The following is an 18,219-nucleotide window of genomic DNA, read 5'->3' as shown; positions in this document are numbered from 1 at the left end:
CCTATTCGTTGGGCATGTATTTTTGTTATTTCCCAATTTCAGTTAGGGTTTCAGTTCTACATCTCAAACGTCATTAGTTACCAAGTGTATTTTTAGGCTTCTCTTCGATTTGATCACATGCAAGTTCGTTGGTTGAACTGCTTTGAGTGACAAGGCAGTGAATGTTACCAGTATTGGTGGCAACTGGGTGCCAATCAATTACTAAATTTTTTAAATCAAATTGGTCATCAATAAAAACAAGTACGTTAATCGATATTTAATTAATAATCCAATCATTTACAACCACATCATTTAGTTTGCAAATTTGGTTTAAAAATTTTGGTCTACCTAGCATTACTCTAAAGTTAATAACCATTTCGATTTTAAGTTTTCGGTTTTCACTAGTGCTCGAGATATGGTAGTAAAGGAAATGAGAGATGAAGGGTGGAAGGGTGGAAGTATGTAAAGGAAATGAGAAATGAAGGTGGTGGGAAGGATGGGAAGATACAAAAATGAATGAAAATAAAATTGTGAAAGTGAAAACGAAGAAGAATGAATGTAATAGTTTGGTTTTTGGTGTTTAGTTTTTAGTTTGTGTACACTTCCTACATTTATTGTGCATCTCTTCCACCATCCTTCAACTCTTCTGTATACTTTAGTTTCACCTAGGTATTTTCTCTGTATCTCTAACACAATGAAAACTAAAACGAAATGGGAAACAAATAATCTTCAAATATGAAAATAAGCATAAGCTTGACAACTAATGTTTCTCGATATTTTTCACAAGCTTTTCACCTCTTTTACTTTGATTAGCTGTGTCTACCAGCTCTTCTCTTAATCTAGTGATACATATTTTTTTTTTCTAATGTATAAAGTTATAAATTCCTATCTCTCTCATCCCTTTGGTTTAAACAAAGTTGTAACCAAATATTATTATTATTCTTTTAAATCAAAATAGCGAATTTTGCTAGATAAATTCCAATAGTACAACTAAGACTACTAACCACCTCTAATCTTGGGAGCTATTATTGTGACTCTCAAAAACTCATTATGCTCTTCTTCGTAGTGTTGTTTCCTTCCTAACTTTCTTCATGAAAAGAGTGCAGGTTGACTATTTTAGAATGTCAATAACTGACACCCCTAATCTTTTGTTTAAAGTTGATTTTTTCACATAAGACAATGTTTAGGGGATATTGTTTCAATGAAAATTTGAGTGGGGAAATTTTGCATAAAATAAGAAAAATTAAGAGAAAGAAACACCAATAAAGACGGAAATAATATGCATAATTCGAAGGGAGAAGTTAATTGAAGATTAAAAATGAATAGCTTCATGAGCACAAGCATGGAAGTCTATATATACATGATTTGATTAAAGATCTACATATTTTTCAATAGTTGCAGACAATGTGGACTTTGGCACTGCACCAATAACGCTCTCTTTCTTCTCCCCGTTCTTGAAGAAGAGCACCGTTGGTATGCTCCTTATACCGTACTGAGTGGCAGTGTTGGGGCTCTCATCTGTGTTGAGCTTGAAACAAGATATCTTTCCGGCGTACTCTTTTGCCAATTCATCGATCACCGGCGCAATCATCCGGCACGGTCCACACCACGGTGCCCAAAACTCCACCAGAACTGGGTTCTCACTTGCAATCACAAGAGTATTCCAACTTGAATCATTCACCACTTGAACTGCATGCAAATTTTGCACATTTCAGTGAAGTCACTAATTTCATATATGTGCATGCTCTTTGTACTAAATGGGGTAAATGCGACATCTTCTTTTCTTCCAAACAAAAGTACTTTGAGGATTGCTTTTGACTTGTACAAATAGTTGAATTTAAGTGAAGAATATCCACAATGTGTAGCAAATGAAAAATTCCCGCATGCGATGAGTATATACGTCTTTATTAAAATAATTGGTTGCTTGACCAACACAAGTCGGCATATAAACTATTTATAAACAATGTTTTATTGTAGTTGCTTGCAACACCACTAACCTTTATTTTATTTATTTATTTGTGATACCCTTTAGTTGTTCATCATACTAAAATGTATTGCTGTTTGTTCTTCTATTTGCCATGTTCACTCACACACACACACACACACACACACGCACACATCGCACTCTATTTGCTCCATATATATGCAGCTATACAGAATTTAAAGGACTCCTAAAAGATATATAAAGCTAGAGTTACCTTCATTGACAGCTTCACGAGCTTTGCAAATAAAGCGAGATTTCTGTGATTTGCCGGAACGAGAAAACGATGAGGATGATGAAGAGAATTTCAAAGCAGATTTCTTCAATCCATTGGAAGTTGGCACAACAAACTTGTCCGTGGAAGAAAATGGATGGTGTGCAGCAGCACCAACTCTTGTAGTGCACACTGTGCTTAGCTGCAAGCAGTTCTCCAAAGCCATTACTCTCTCTCTTTCTTTCTTTCTTTATCTGGTGGGAGCTAACTAGCTAGCTATATTTTTACAATCAAATAATGGAACTTGTTGAAATGTGGCTTTTGTTTTTCTGTAAATTCTACAAATCTGTTTGTTTGAATTTCTTATTTGCCAACGGTTTGTATATATTTTTTGAATATTTTTGGGAAGTGTGGATATTATGCAGAGATTGTAAGGTGCTAAGTGTGCTGGGATGTATGTGGATAATATTTTCATGTACTGAACTGTCAATATGCACCACTTGATGCCCTCTACAGAAATTCTCAAAACTCGGTTTTTATTTTTGTTGCACGGAGGCAAAACTACAATATAGGATTCAACATGAAAAACGGAAAATCCATTGTTGACCTACCTAACGCACTTTTTCTTCTTTATTTGGTCTTGGGAATAGAAGCGTAAGATAAACTTGCACATGTGAAATTTGTCAGGGAAAAAATTGCACAGATAAAATTAGTGAGATAAGACTTGGTTGGTATTATTGTTATACACAAAGACAAAACTCTCAAATTTCAACGCAAGAAAAACAGGAGAAATATTATAGGCATGGTAATACGAGTCGGTGTATCATTTTAGATATTATAATAAATATGGACGAAAGTATTAAAATTTGAGTGAAATGTTAAAGCGACGTGATTGTCTTTAGATTCATTGAAAATTGCCAAAAAAAAAATCCAGAGAAAGAACCAAAAGTAGAATTATTAGACTTTATTTTATCATTACTGGTGGGTGGGACCATAGACTTTTCATTTTTTTCTTCTTCTTTACCTTCTTTTTTAATTTTTAAAATCTATGGTCATTATCCATCAGACAGCTTTAGCAGGATTGGCCCATTTAATTTTAACCCAATGAACAAAATTACTGCCGTTTCATGATTGAGCAATGCTTTGGTTTCACCCAAAAATATCTCCTACAGATTGGGCACCAAAACATAAGATTTATATTTTGTGGCAATAATAATGCTATATTTATCACATTTTTCATATCATATTTGTATTACCTCTAATACAAATAGGACCTACCAATGCGTGTAGGTCACATTTCTATGAGAACTCTTGGTATAATACCAGTGCTTCAAAAATAAATTACACGACGGAAATCAAGCACATGCACGGGGAGACTTCGCTCCGTCGGATCTATAAATCTTTTTACAGATCAAGGAGACAACTCGAGTGAAACTATATTTAAGTCTGCACATTCAGTTTTACACTAATCTGTCACGTCCTTTCTTGTGGTGTTGGTATCTGGGTTTTCTTCATTGTCTATGTGCCACCAATGTACATTGCCATAACGATCACTGAAACACCCAGATGAGGGTGCAACTCATGTAACTGAGTAAAGATTTCGTGTTTTCTTGACAACAGGAACACGATAGATACCCTCTTTTGAAGCCAAAGAAAGAAAAAAGCCGGTTAAAACTGCGTACTCTCAGTTTGATATGGTGGCAGTCTCCAGGAGGGGCTGATCCCTAATTAATGCATCCCAGTCGACTTCTCTCTAAAGTTTGAACCTTTCATCCAACGTTACAAAACCGGCTAGAGGAGCGATAATACCAGACTTTCCAGCTTTGTGCAGTAAAAGCACGCTAGTCCTCATATCTGGGCCATGCAACTTTCCTGTTAACAGCACTCGGAGAGGCATGAACAGTGATTTTCCCTGAGATTAGGATTTCAAATGAACAAAACTTTCAGTTCATTTTCCAGAAACAAAGGAATGTTTGCTAACGGTAAAAAAAAAAAAAAAAAATCATAAAAAAGTGAACAAAAATGAGCCCACCTTGCGCTTTAGTGATTTGCCAAAGCTCTTAACCCACTTTTGCCAACCAGCATGGCCTTCTTCAAGGGCACCAACGAGTTCACTGCTGTCATAAGCAGCTATGAAACTTGCAGCAAACTCTGAAAGTTTGTCTTCTAAAACTGGTTTGGCTTCAACACTGCAGCCAGGAGAGACAAAATCATGGTTAACATACAGCATTCTGTTAACATCAACAGCCAACAACCGTCCCCGGCTTCAAACACAAATTACAAGTCACAAGTAAACCAAATATGATGAACAGCAAGCCATTATAATAGAATTAGAAGTGGCACAACCTAATTGCAACCTTGGATTTAGGGATAATCTTCTGTTGAAACAAATCCATATAATATCCCATCCGAGTGAGACCACAATCTTATACAAGATATGATATGGCCTAGCCCAACCAGATCCCAAAGGGCCACGTCAACTATTGATCATAAACCCAAAAGCAGACTTATACGATACTCAGTTGTTGCTTGCATGCCGTTGTTTCAGATTGAGCACTCAAAGTCATTGTCACCCAATTCAAGAGAGAATTCCGAAAACTACCCAATGCACTCAATAGGGAAATTACTAGTTATCCAAAAAGTGAGGAAAAGAACATCAAAGTTGAGAAGTGGGCAAGCCTTTTTCCAATATTCTATTAGACAAAACTATATCAACCTCTCTCAAATGCTTATGAAACTCTCACAGTGCCAATTCAAAAGTTAATTTTCCTCCCAACAAACAGAATGATGAAAACATAAAACCAGAGTTCCAGTGCAATTCAAAATCACCTGGATAAAGTGTCATGTAAAGGATAAGACAACAAGTTTGAGAGGGCTTTATCTGAATCTGGTGTTAAATCGATCCCATCCTTGAGTAGCTCTACTGCCTCCTGCAAAATTACAAAGTGCACACATGCTTCACTTTTCATGAATATAAAATATCATAAGAGAAATCACATTGAAGTAACAAGAGAAGCGGTCAACACTTTTTCATTTACGGAAAATTTCAACAATAGAAAATCATTGGAAAGTAAAGAACCTCCCCTGGAAGCATATGCATCTGCTCTTTGTAACAGAACTATCTAAATACAGCAGACCTATTCTAAAAGATTGTAAGGCACAAACAATCCTGTTTGAAAGAGAGGTATCATCTACAGAAATGTTGAAGAATCAAGAACTTAGAAATGAAAAATTAACTGAAAATTGTAAATGATGAGTAAATGAGTCTTACTTCAATAAATGAGCCCTCTGCTTCTGTAAGGATGCCAGTGCTTTTCCATTGCTCACCAATAAGCTTTGTCAACTGCTCCAATGGAAGTGCTCTAAGTGTTGACCATTCATTCACCTTTAGCTTGTAAGAATATGGAAAGAAAGTATAAACAGGAAATGTCAATGCTTCAGTAATGCCATTAATTCAAGAATTCTTTAAGCATCCTAAATTCTCAAAGACACGATCCACATTAAATCATGAAAATCTAAATCTAGATTTGGGATACTACGGAGAACATGCAACTGCAAAATGTTCATTCAATCTGCTTCTCCAGGGAGGGGAATGCTAGGTAGAAGCAATAATTAGCAACCATTCTAGGCATATAACACTATACTAGATTAAAAGCCAAAATTACCTTAATTTGGTAGAGTCGAAAATGGCACCACTTTTGTTGACACGACCAATTGAAAATTTCTCAACTATGAATGCATGAAATAGAGTACGAAATTAGTCAAACATGACACTTGGATATTTAAATAGCACGCATAAGTTGAGCAGCTTCAGATGATAGGGAGCAAGAGAATGACAAAAGTTTGACTAACCAAGTTGCTCAAGGGTGAAGAATTAATTTTCAGTGCCGTCACCCCAACCTAACAGTGCCAAGTAGTTCACCATTGCCTGGGGTAGATAGCCCATCTCCCTGTACTGTTGTACTCTAGTTATTAGACATCAAGAATACCGAATCACTAAATATTGATAAAGGAACTCTTAAATCAAGGAAATCAGAACCGAGAAAGGTGGGGCTGGACCTCTAATAAACAGTGTAAGAAACATCCCGTAGCCCAACATATTTATCAATAATAATAACTAATAAGCATATATATAGATAACCACCTGGCCCACTGAAGTAGCGCCATGCCTCTTTGACAGTTTACTCCGATCAGGTGCAAGAATTAAGGAAACATGTGCACAGTCAGGCATTTGGAATCCTAAAGCCTGTGTTACAATGGTATTTAGAAAACAAAATCAGCTTCACTGTAATGGTTGAAAGATATTAGAAACCCTAGCAGTAATAAAAATCAGGCCACAAGTTTGCAAAATTACCTTATATATTAATGCTTGCCTTAGGGTATTTGGTAGATGCTCCTCTGCTCTGAATGCAAGTTTTGACAGATCAAAAACATTAATAAACAGATGAACAAAAAATCAACAAACAAAAATCCAAAAAACTATAGTGAACTAGCAGGCTGGCAAATAGCACGTTCTAATCCATTTTAAATAGACTGTTCTTATTACCTAATAACGTGTGAGATGGCCATAGTAGCATCATCGACTGTGACACAAAAATTGTACACTGGTTGACCATTGCTTCTCATAATTACAAAATCTCCAAGAGTATTCAAGTTCCAACTGACCTTCATGACAACATATAACATATTACCATCCTTCCTATAAACGTAATTTAAATAATAAATTAATGGTGATTGAAGCTAATTAAAATTGCTTAGGAGTTCCTTACTTTGATAGTGAGCAACAGAAAGATGAACCTACCTCGCCTTGAATAAGGTCATTGATTTTTAAACTTCCTTCCTTTGGCACACGAAACCGATATGTGTAAGGAGTTCCTCTTTCCAGCTCTTCTTGTACCTCTTTGTCTGTTGCATTGGCCCACTTCCCGGTGTATACTGGTGGCAGTTATTTTAGTTTTGCAATCTCCTTCATTTTTTCTAGTTCCTGGAGAGAATAAACAAATACAGAATGAACAATAAAGGATTCATGACGCCAAAACACCTTGAAAAATATGTGAAGCAATTTTTATTGAAGTTCTGTTTCAGAAAAAGCCATTAAGGTTTAAAATTTACATTAACAAAAATCTGCCACTCGTTTAGCCAACAACAAGACATACAGAACCAAAAGTAACAAATTAAAAGGAAAAGCAAAGACAAGTAATAAAGGCATTCACAGTCTTCTAAAGTTTCCATTTGTTAATCTGTTACAGCATAATTTTATTTCTAGGGAGTTTTCAATCATATAATTTGGCATGTAAAGACACGTTTCAAGACTCAAATATTGAATAGAATCACCTCACTAGAGCAAAAGCAGCAATAGACATGACCAGATTCTAAGAGCTTCTCAGCGTATTGCTTGTACAACGTATTTCTTTCTGATTGTCTGTAAGGACCATAGTCTCCATCAACACCGGGTCCTACAAAGTTCACCAAAAATGAAATGACCAAGTTGGACACTTTCCAAGATAAACCCAATTGAGAAAAGTACTTCTCCTACCATCTCAAACTAAGCCATTACAAATTACAACTAAGTCACTGAGCATAAGTCACAATTCAAGTAATATCCAAATTCTTCAGAGTACAAAGTCATAATTCAAGTAATATCCAAATTCATACACATACAGAGGAAGAAAAAACTGCGTTCGGATCGGAAATTTAGGCATTTACGAAGTGGAGAAGAAGTAAACAATTTAAAAGTAGTACCTTCATCCCAATCAAGGCCAAGCCAAGAGAGATCATTTAACACAGCCTCCTCAGACTCCTTAGTAGACCTCTCCAAATCAGTGTCTTCAATTCTCAAAACAAACTTCCCTCCATTGGACCTGACCCAACACAACACAGATGCTCATAAACCAACAATGCTCAATCAAATAAGCAAAACCCCGAAACGTTTCGGGCTCAAAACCTGAAACCGAACCGAAAACAAAAAGAGGAAGGAACCTGGCAAACAGATAATTGAAGAGCGCAGTTCTGGCTCCACCGACGTGGAGATTCCCGGTGGGAGAAGGAGCGAAGCGAACGCGTACTGGATGTTGGGTCGACGCAGCAGAGACTGAGAAACTCCTTCTCCTTCCATGGAAGACTGAGACTTTGCTGGGGGATTGGGGGAAAAATGGAGGAAAAACATCTGGGAAAACTCTAACCTTCATTCGAATCTTGGGCATTGCAACCAAAGTTGACATTTTTGGGTTTTGGGTGCCGAGGATCGAGTTTTTAGTCGCAATTTTGATGTTTGAGAAAGACTTTTTGCTCAAGAGACTCGGAATGACCAAATTATAGAGAGTAGATAGTAGCAATAGTCACTTCAGTTTAATTAAATTGGAGTAACGATCTCTTAACTAAAAATTCATTACTATTAGTTTTTCAACTTATCAAAATATGTAGATATGGTTATTTTCGTCAACTTCGTTAGAATTTGGTCAAAAGAAGTTATGTTGGAAAGACCCTTGTATAATTTGGGTCTCTCAACTCATCAAAACATGTAACTATGGTCTTTTTCATCAACTTCATTAGAATTTGTCAAAATGAGTAATGTTGGAATGATCATTTCTACAATTGGATTAAAGTTGAGCGACCAATGATAATGGATTTTTAATTGAAGGATCATAGTTGCACATTTTGATGACTTGAGAGGCCAATGGTAATGAATTTTTAGTTGATGAACCATTGCTCCAATTGAGTTAAAGTTAAGGAATCAATGCTACAGTTTACTCAATTATATATGTAGAATCGGGCTCCTACAGAAGCTTCTCTCCTTTGTGAGAGTTTATTTCTCTTTGCTGTGAGAGTGCTTTTGTGAGACCTTCTTCCAGACTCTTCGGTGGCACTGGCCCTAGCTTCGGCTGGGGTTGGGTGTTGCGTCCTCTTCTCCCTGCATCTACTGTTGGTTCTCCCCAGTACTCCAACTTTGTGGGTTTTCTTCTTCCTCGTTCTTCCTTGCTTCGTTTTTAAGCCATGTCCTGTGATGATTTCGTGTGTAGAGTTCTAGCGCTTGCACCGACTCGAGTATTTTCCACACCACCACGTTCTTCTTGTGTTTGCCGCTTGCTACATTGTTGCTCGGGACTTGGTCTGAGCATCCACCTGATGATTGGCCTCTTTAGTGTGGATGCCAATTACCCCTAACTTATGACTGTGCGCAGGAGACGTCAGTGAAGGAGATGATCGGCGGTGGTCAGAGAATCGGCTGGCTGGCAGTTCCTTGGACCGTCGGTGGAGAAGGCAATGGGTGCTTCTCGGATGTTCTTTGGTTTTGGGCTCATTTTCTGTTTCTGTTGTTTTTCTTTCTATTTATGCCCCTTTTGGTTGTTTATAGGTGTTTTTGGGTCTTTATTTGTGTGTAAGTTTGTGTTTTGGTTGGAATAAAATCTTCCCCTTGACCGGAAAACAGGGCTCCTACTGAAGTACCAAACGAAAGCTATAACCAAAAATGCACTATTAAGTTTAGTTGATATTAATTATCAATCAGACTTATATTTATTATCATATAAAATTGAAATTAATTAGATAAATAGACATGAAAATACCTACGGAAAATTTAAGGGAAAACTAGGGATATTATGAATCAGTTGGTAGATTCAAATTCAGATCGGTTGCCGCACTTTGCCCTTCATCCACTTGCCTCATTCGCTTTCCTCTTTTTACTTGCTTTTGAATTTGCTGCAGGGCGACGACGTTTGCTCATATGTTCCTTTGTACCACCTTTTCTATTTGCAACAATCTCTTCAAGTCCCGACCTTGTTGAGCTTGAGCTTGGTCTGCTTCCAGTACTTACGCTAGGGTAAGAAAAAGGATTGCTTGTGGCTATAGCAGTGGCAGAAACACTAACCTTTTCCGCTACATGATATGAACTAGAGCCCTCATCCCGTTGTCTGTCTCCAAGAACTAGTGTTGGCCAGCGTGGGATCACATAGGGGAGGACAGTTCCTCCGGGAATAACATCACCATAACTAAACAGATCAGTTCTCCAAGCCTACGTTAGGGTTTTCACGCCAACGTTGTACATGACGAGGTGCTGACAAAATTCTAGATACAAGATATCTTCATTATACGGGTCAAAACCGAGTACCCTTGTACAGTTGTCGACGTGGACCTTATACTTACAACTACAATCCGTGATCGATGGGCATTGACGACGTACCCAGTTGGGGGGAACTATGCCTACTAAACACCAACGTTTGCTTCCCTTGTCGACCAGAATCTGATCGTCTTCAAAGTAGTCCCAAACACCCACACCATCATGGTAAGAGTGTCCATTCTTAAAATGTCCAAAGGACTCGCACATCCGCATACTAAATCCTCTTCCAGTTCCAGCTTTAATGGAACCCAGGTGTACGAAGGCTGAAAAGCGATATACATCTTCAGGTAAGTCAATGAATTTGACCTGATCATCTTCAGGCAAATCCATGACATTGGCCTTATCTTCAGGTAAATCAAGGAAACGGCAATGAATAGTACTAGTAGCATTGATATTGCTGGAGTAGAGTTTCAGACCAATCAAGCCACGACTGCCCCCGAAGTACAACATTCCATTAACCAAACGCTGCACCCATTGAAAGCAAACTAGCAACACTAAATTCTCTTGGGGATGACACAGCAGTTTCTGTCCACGTACAATTCTCGGAAGCAAAAATATGTACTTTAAATTGATTGGAAGGATACACTGGAGGTGGGGGAATAATTATTCGCACAACCCTGTAGCTATATTCATTGTTAAGCACTCCCAGCTGATTGCCGGGATTGCAGATGAGTCCAACTTTCACGAGGTCGTGGCATTGAGGAGGGGGAGGAAGGGCATCCCATTGCTTGGTGTACGGATTGCAGATGTAGTAATCACGTTGAGAAAACATGGTTGCGCAGCATAAAAGTAGGTCGTTATACGATGCTAGCACAGTGGGTCCTGGTTCAAATTCGTGGGTACTAGTGCTGACGACAACAGGAGGCCCTTCGAAACAAGGGAGGAAACTCAAAGAGAAGTTATGGAATTTTGTGGGGCCAAGAGGCTGCTCGGACGACATGGAAAAGAAATTTCTAGGGTTCCCTGGATTTGTGACGATCATGGTACGCGTAGCGGGGTCTGACTATCGGTTTGGAGTCGGACACAAGAAAAGCGGCTAAGAAAATAAGGATTAAAAACGAGATTGTACCAACGTTTGGACACACATGCGTTGCACTACGGATTCGTAGGGGAGATGACCGAGGATTTCAAACAACACAGAATCATGGAGACCATCAAGATTCAACATGATTATTGATGTGCAGATTGTTGGATTGATTGATTGATTACAATTGGCGTTCATGTAATTGGAACTTGTTTCATAAGGGAACGGAGACTATAAAACGTCTTCTTATTTGAAAAAGCATTCATGTCCTATGAACATGAGTGTGGCTTGAAAGCATTAAAAGTGTTGAATCTACGAGTCACATTAAAAGTTTCAAAGCATTCAGAATAAAAAAAGCTAGTCAGAATTTCACACAAAATATTGCTAAGCAAGAATTGTTTGGTTTTCGTGTCCATGATTAGTTGTCCTAAGGCTATTGGAAAATATAGTCTTAGATGATTAAATTGTTTTTCCAATTGGAGTTGTTTGCCCAATTGGAGTTCAGTTGTTTCAATCAAAATCCCTTCGAACCACGCAAACTATTTCGATGAAAAAGTCTACTGGAACTGTAGAAACTAATGTCTAAAGGATACATACATACTACAGCTACTGAACCATTTACGAATCGAATAGAAAGCTATAAGTAGCAGACCTGTTCTTCGTACAGGAATACATGGTATGGCAAACATCACAGAAATTCGAAACAAAACTAAAAGATCGCAACTTTGAATGCTAATGATAATACAATTAGAGCAGCAAATACTTTTAGACGCACAACTAATTCATGGCAAACTACAAAAGGCGGTGAAATTAAAAAGAAAACAAAATGATAGAGAGAGAATAAATTGGTTGCGGAGTCGCCGTCCATGAAATTCAAACCTCTCACATACAACTAGATCGTAGTGCCAAAAGTAGGACTAAGTTAATGAAGAAAAGTGTAATTTTAGAAAGTCTTTGTGTCATAGCTAGTAATCCCATAAAAAGGGGAAAATAGGGTGGGTTTTTTCGGTTCGGGTACTAAGTTCCCCATCAAAGTTCGATTTCACTCTTTAGCCACAAACCCACTCTAAGGATCGATCACGATAGCAACACAAAAAGTACTGAATCTTCCTCAACAAACCAACCAATTGAATCTTCAAATTTACAACACAAGTAGATCAATAACTTGAGCTGTAAATGCATACAGAATCCTCTCTTACTTTCTCACTAGCTAATACTAGAAACAAAATCCAATACTCAACAATTTATCAGAGAACAACAATTGATACGACTATTTTAGGTAAACACAATTGAAGAAACAAAATAATTCACAGCAGAAACCGAGTTACTACTGTTAAAGCAAATCCAAATCCCCAACAGTTTATCAGAAATTCACAATCTATACAACCAATTCAGGGAATCAAGATTGAATCTCAACAAAATTTGATTTAGTGATAGCATGAAGAAACAGATAGACAACCAAGTAAACAATACTAAACAATTTGTCAGAAATCAACAATCAAACAACACATTCTATAAACCAACACTGTTAAAGCAAATCCTCAACGATTTATCAGAAATTCACAATCTTTACAACAATTTCAGAAATTCACAATCTATACAACGAATTCAGGAAAACAACATTGAATCTTAACAAAACTTAATTTCGTGATGGTATGAAGAAACAAAAAGACAACAGAAACTATACTACAGACTCGTGCCAAAAAGACAATCAGCTAGCCCAACAAAACGGTACTAACAACAAAAGGAAAGTATACTACTGTTCTTGCAGACTCGTGCCTAAAAGACAATCAACTAGCCCAACAAAACGGTATTAACAACAGAAGGAAAGTATACTACTGTTCTTGCAGTCTCGTGCCGAAATGACAATCAGCTAGCCCAGAAAAACAGTATTAACAACAGTAGGAAAGTAGTATCTAGCCCAGCAAAATGGTATTACCAACACAAGGAAAGTATACTACTATTTTTGCAGGCTGATACCAAAAAGACTCAGCCAGCCCAACAAAAAAGAATGGTATTACAAACATTGCTGTCTCTCCATGCCATCTCTCTATGTCACAAGGCTTTTCTCCTTCAACAAGCTTCCGAACATGAGAAATTTCAGCAACTTCCTTCGCTTCACCAGCTTCGCCTTTGGATTTTCCCTAGAACACAGATACAATTATAAAAAAAAACCAACATAATAACATAAGAAATAATATTATCCCATAACACACAAGTAGAAAACTAATAATGCAGTGATTCAAAAAAGAGTAAATTGTAGCAATGGTCCCTTAACTTTAATCAAATTGTAGCAATGGTCTCTCACTCCTACGAATCTTCCCTCTACTCGGCGTCCTGTTTCATTTTCAATTCCTAAGCATCCTTCTGGAAATTCTCAATTGAAATTCAATAAGGGAATATATTTTTTGAATCATTGTAGTATTAGTTTTCAACTTCTTGTGTTATGGGATAAAATTATTTCTTATGTTATTATGTTGGTTTTTTTATTATTTTTTTATACTTGTATCTGTGTTTTAGGGAAAATCGAAAGCCGAAGCTGGTGAAGCAAAGGAAGTTTCTAACTGTAGCTGTATTGTTTGGGATTACTAATTCAACACTACTATTATCCAAATGTCAGTTTGACGTAAGTGGCTATTTACCACAATGGTGAAAATGTGTCGAGTCCTTCTGTGAAGGCATGGGTTCAAGTCCTATCGGTGACTAATTTAACATTTAATCTAATAAAATTTATCGTCTAAGAACAAACAGAAAAAAGAAGTCATTCTGATTGATATGAAAATAACACAGTTACAATAGAAGAAACACTGGAATAGAAATACACTGGCAACGAAGCCCGCGCGATGCTGCGGGTTTTTAAACATTATAAAACATGTAGAAAGTTATATTTACAACTTTGACTAACTCAAGGAATAGATAAAAGTTTGTTTCTTACCAAAATATATGAATTTGAATGACATGTATCAAAGAAGTATAGAGTGGAGCAAACCTTGCAATTTCTGTAAGGTGGGCAGCTGGAATACCAATAGTGATATAATTTGACGGAATCTGGCTGTAACCCACCTTGATCGTTCTTTGTAAATTTGTTGGAAAATGTAGTAGTTGGCTTGAAAATAACAATCAAGAGCGTTGAACGAATCAAACCTGAATGATATCAAATCCAATCTTAATTATGTACCAATGGTGAACTTATATTTCACAGGCACCATGAAGCATAAAGTTTAATCAAACAAAGAAAATTCAGCTAGAAGCGTCAATGTTTAAACATTTGAAACGTATAAAAGTTTAGTGAAACAATCAAAACCCACTTAGAAACCTCAATGGTTGAACTCACAAACTATGTGAGTTTAGTTTATATTGTATTAATTCATGCACATCATTGCCCTAAAACAACTGAAAATGCTAAGAAAGGTTAGACATACATAGGATTTTGATGCTAAAAGCAGCACCTGAAGTGGGCAAAAAAGTTGGACAGTGTAGTGGACTTGAGAGCTTATCCATGAGATATAAGACACATCATTGTGGCCAAGAAATTGGGAATTTAGTGTTATGGTTTGAGTGAATGGAAACAATATAAATTAGAAAGAGAAGGGGGATAGCTTGAACACATATTGGAGAAGTTTTGCCACTATCTTTTATCAAATAGGTGATGGGCACTAAAACATTAAATTTGACATAGTCAAGCTCATTTATAGTTGTTTATCCACTAAAGATACATTGTGAATGTAATCGGATAAATTAAAGAAGATTAAATAATAGAAATTAACAAAAGGTGTGAGAGAAGTAAAAAGAGGTGTGTGGATAGCAAAAACATTTATTAATAACATTTCTTAAAAATAATTTTCTTTAAGACTAAAAAACTTGATTGGTTTGCGATTTAAAATTTTTAAATCTTACGACTTAAACTAAACAAAGAGATTTAAAAAGAGGGGATTGCTAGAGAGGGAGAAAGAGGAGAGAGGAGGAATGAAAGTAAGAGATAATTGAAGGAAAGAGAAAGAAGGGAGGATCGGACGAGATAGATAGGAAGAGGAGAGAGAGAAAAAGAACTGAGAGAATGAAGAGAGCGGATTGAAGGAGAGATGAAAAAGGTAAAAAAAAAGGAGAGAAAGAGAAGAAAAGAGAGATTTGGAGTGAGAGTGAAGTAGGGAGAGAAAAGAAATGAGTGAATTTAAGTTTAAAATCTCTAAAAATTCACTTTTCATATTTTTTGAAAATAAACTACATTTTTGAGTTAGTCTTGAATACAGTTTTTGAAAATAATCTTACCAAACAAGTTTTTAAGATTTAAAACTTAAAAAGTATTTTTCAGTTTAAAAAGTTGAATTTTCCAAAAACTTTTTAAATTTCTATAATAAAATCGGGCACTAGTTTCATGTGCAATTAATTTCTGTAATAAAATCAGGTATTGGTTTCACAAGGAATTTGGGCCCGTGACGTGGAGATTCCCGGTGAGAGAAGGAGCGAAGCGAAGTACCGAACGCGTAGTGGATGTTGGGTCGATGCAGCAGAGAATGAGAAACTCCTCCTTCTTCCATGGAAGACTAGGACTTTGTTGTGGGATTGGGGAAAAAATGGGGGAAAAACAATTGGGAAAACTCTAATCTTCATTCGAATATTGGGCATTGCAACCAAAGTTGCCATTTTTGGGTTTTGGGTGCCGAGGATCGAGTTTTTAGTCGCAATTTTGATGTTCGAGCCCTTTAGCTCAAGAGACTCAGAATGACCAAATGACGCGAGTGTCTTTGCTCACCATACTTGGATATTGTTTCTTGCTACTCAATTAAGCAGAAAATTAAAGTAAAACCAGCAAAAAAATTTAGGGCTTGTTTGGTATCCAATTTGAAATTTTTTATCATTTCTTAAAACATTTCTTGAAAACAATTTCCTTTAAGACTAAAAAACTTGATTGGTTTGCGATTTAAAAATTTTAAATCTTACGACTTAAACTAGATAAAGAGATCTAAAAAGAGAGGATTGCAGGAGAAGGAGAGTGGAGGAAAGAGAAGGAAGAGAGAGGAACAAACGAGATAGAGAGGAAGAGGAGAGAGAAAAGAACCGAAAGAATGAAGAGAGCGGATTGGAGGAGAGACGAAAAAGGTAAAAAAGGGAAAAAGAAGAAAGAAGAGAGATTTGGAGTGAGAGGGGAGGAGGGAGATCAAAGAAATGAGTGAATTTAAGTTTAAAAACTCTAAAAATTCACTTTTTATGTTTTTAGAAAATAAATTATATTTTGAGATAATCTTAAGTTGAGTTTTTGAAAATAATCCTACCAAATAAGTTTTTAATGTCTGAAAATTGAAAATTGTTTTTGAGCTTAAAAAGTTGAATTCAAATAGAGTACCAAATATGCCTTAATATTTTTCTCTCATAAAAAGGGCCATGTATTTTGTTTCTTGACTGCCCGAGTAGATAAACTAAAACTTTAGCATTTATTTTTTCTTTTTATATTGAAAATGTTGGAAAGGCAAATTTAATTTCACAAATAAATATGGCAGAAATTTAAAAACTCGTTTATAAATGTTTTTAAAATAATTAAAAGTGTTTTTAGAAGAGAAAAATTGATTCTAAAAACACCTAAAGTGTTTCCAGCTAAATATTAGTCATTCGTTTGAAAATGCTTTTATAATGATTGAAAACATTTTTTAGTAAAAATAATTTTTAAGAAATCCTTAGTTAAAAGCATTAAACATATGTTTATTTTAACAATTTGATTAAACATTCTCCTACATTTTTGGTGCCATAGGACCCGATTGCCACAGGACCCTCAAAATTCAATTTTTGGATTCGCTACTAGATCCACATAGGAACCCGGATGATCTTGGGATCCTCCGGATTCTGGGAGAACATCTCTGATCGACCATTAGGGAACCCCCGATGGATTGGGAAATGGTGGTGGAGAAGTCCTTGTCTCCATGGATGTGCATGCAGAATGTTATAAACGAGGAAGAAGAAGATGTTTTAATATTTTTGTTCTTTTTAAACGATCTGGTGGTGGAGAGGTCCTTGTCTACATGGATCATGGATGTGCAGGTAGAAGGTTTTAAATGAGGAAGAAAATTAAGAACTCGTCTAGTGAAAATCAAAGTAGATATTGAAAAAACACTTGGAAGTCATTCTTGCAAAAAACATATATTTGGTGTTTCATTTAAAATGTACTTGAAGTGCTTTTGGAACTCATAATCAATCTCATCACACTTTCAGTTACTTTAAAAGTACTTCTAAATGAGTCTTTAGCCGAAAAGGCTATAAGTACTTTTAAAATCACTTAAAACGCTTTCAATCATTTTGAAAGCATTTCCGAACGAGCCATAAAATGAAAGAGATTAAGCACTTGTTTGGAGATTACACTTTTTAGTAAGCATGCAAGTCAACTCTTTTAGTAACCATACAAGTCAATTTTTTTTTTAAAAAAAAAAAAAAAAAAAAAAAAAAGACACTTCAAATGCTTTTGAAATCTAAAAATTTTTTCTTTAAAAACGCTTTCAATTATTTAAAAACACTTCCTAAACATTTAAATACAAAATTAAAGTAAATTCATTTACAAATTCATACGCAGTGTAATATCGCAGTTCAGTGAAAGAAATTTGGTCCAGGAGCCATGATACTGCTCGACTTGGTTCCCGTTCCAAAACATTTCCTTGCAATGTTCCTTTTAATATTTTATAAGATAGATAGACATAAAAATAGCTATGGAAAATTTAAGCAAAACAGGGGATATTATGAATCAGTTGGTAGATGATATCCCATAAACCTTTCGGCTTTTATCAAAACAACCGACAGGAATATGTAATGGAGTCCAATCTTTTATTTGTTGCGTCAAAATGTGAGATAAAATGATTGGATATAATGGGTTATGATTCCATAATAGAGTTGGTTATCTACATATTTTTATGCATGAGTTA

The 18,219-nt window shown here is 36.1% G+C and overlaps 1 protein-coding gene and 1 pseudogene across 1 annotated transcript; both read right to left on the bottom strand.

Annotated features, from left to right (window-relative positions):
* Window positions 1-1,242: 1,242 nt before the first annotated feature.
* On the bottom strand, window positions 1,243-2,569 carry LOC103942091 (thioredoxin M-type, chloroplastic-like). The gene is made up of 2 exons (XM_009352293.2): window positions 2,178-2,569; window positions 1,243-1,668 (listed from the first exon to the last, which is right to left on the bottom strand). Exons 1-2 carry the CDS (start codon window positions 2,398-2,400, stop codon window positions 1,349-1,351), a joined length of 543 nt encoding a protein of 180 aa, XP_009350568.1. The 5' UTR covers window positions 2,401-2,569; the 3' UTR covers window positions 1,243-1,348.
* An 821-nt stretch (window positions 2,570-3,390) lies between these two features.
* Window positions 3,391-8,473, bottom strand: LOC103951131 (annotated as a pseudogene).
* Window positions 8,474-18,219: the final 9,746 nt, after the last annotated feature.

The sequence above is a fragment of a genome, unplaced genomic scaffold (assembly GCF_019419815.1).
Source record: "Pyrus x bretschneideri cultivar Hongxiangsu unplaced genomic scaffold, Pyrus_bretschneideri_v1 Contig16, whole genome shotgun sequence".
NCBI classification, from domain to species: domain Eukaryota; kingdom Viridiplantae; phylum Streptophyta; class Magnoliopsida; order Rosales; family Rosaceae; genus Pyrus; species Pyrus x bretschneideri.
Note: the sequence above shows the minus strand (reverse complement) of the source record. Positions and strands in the feature narration are given on the sequence as shown.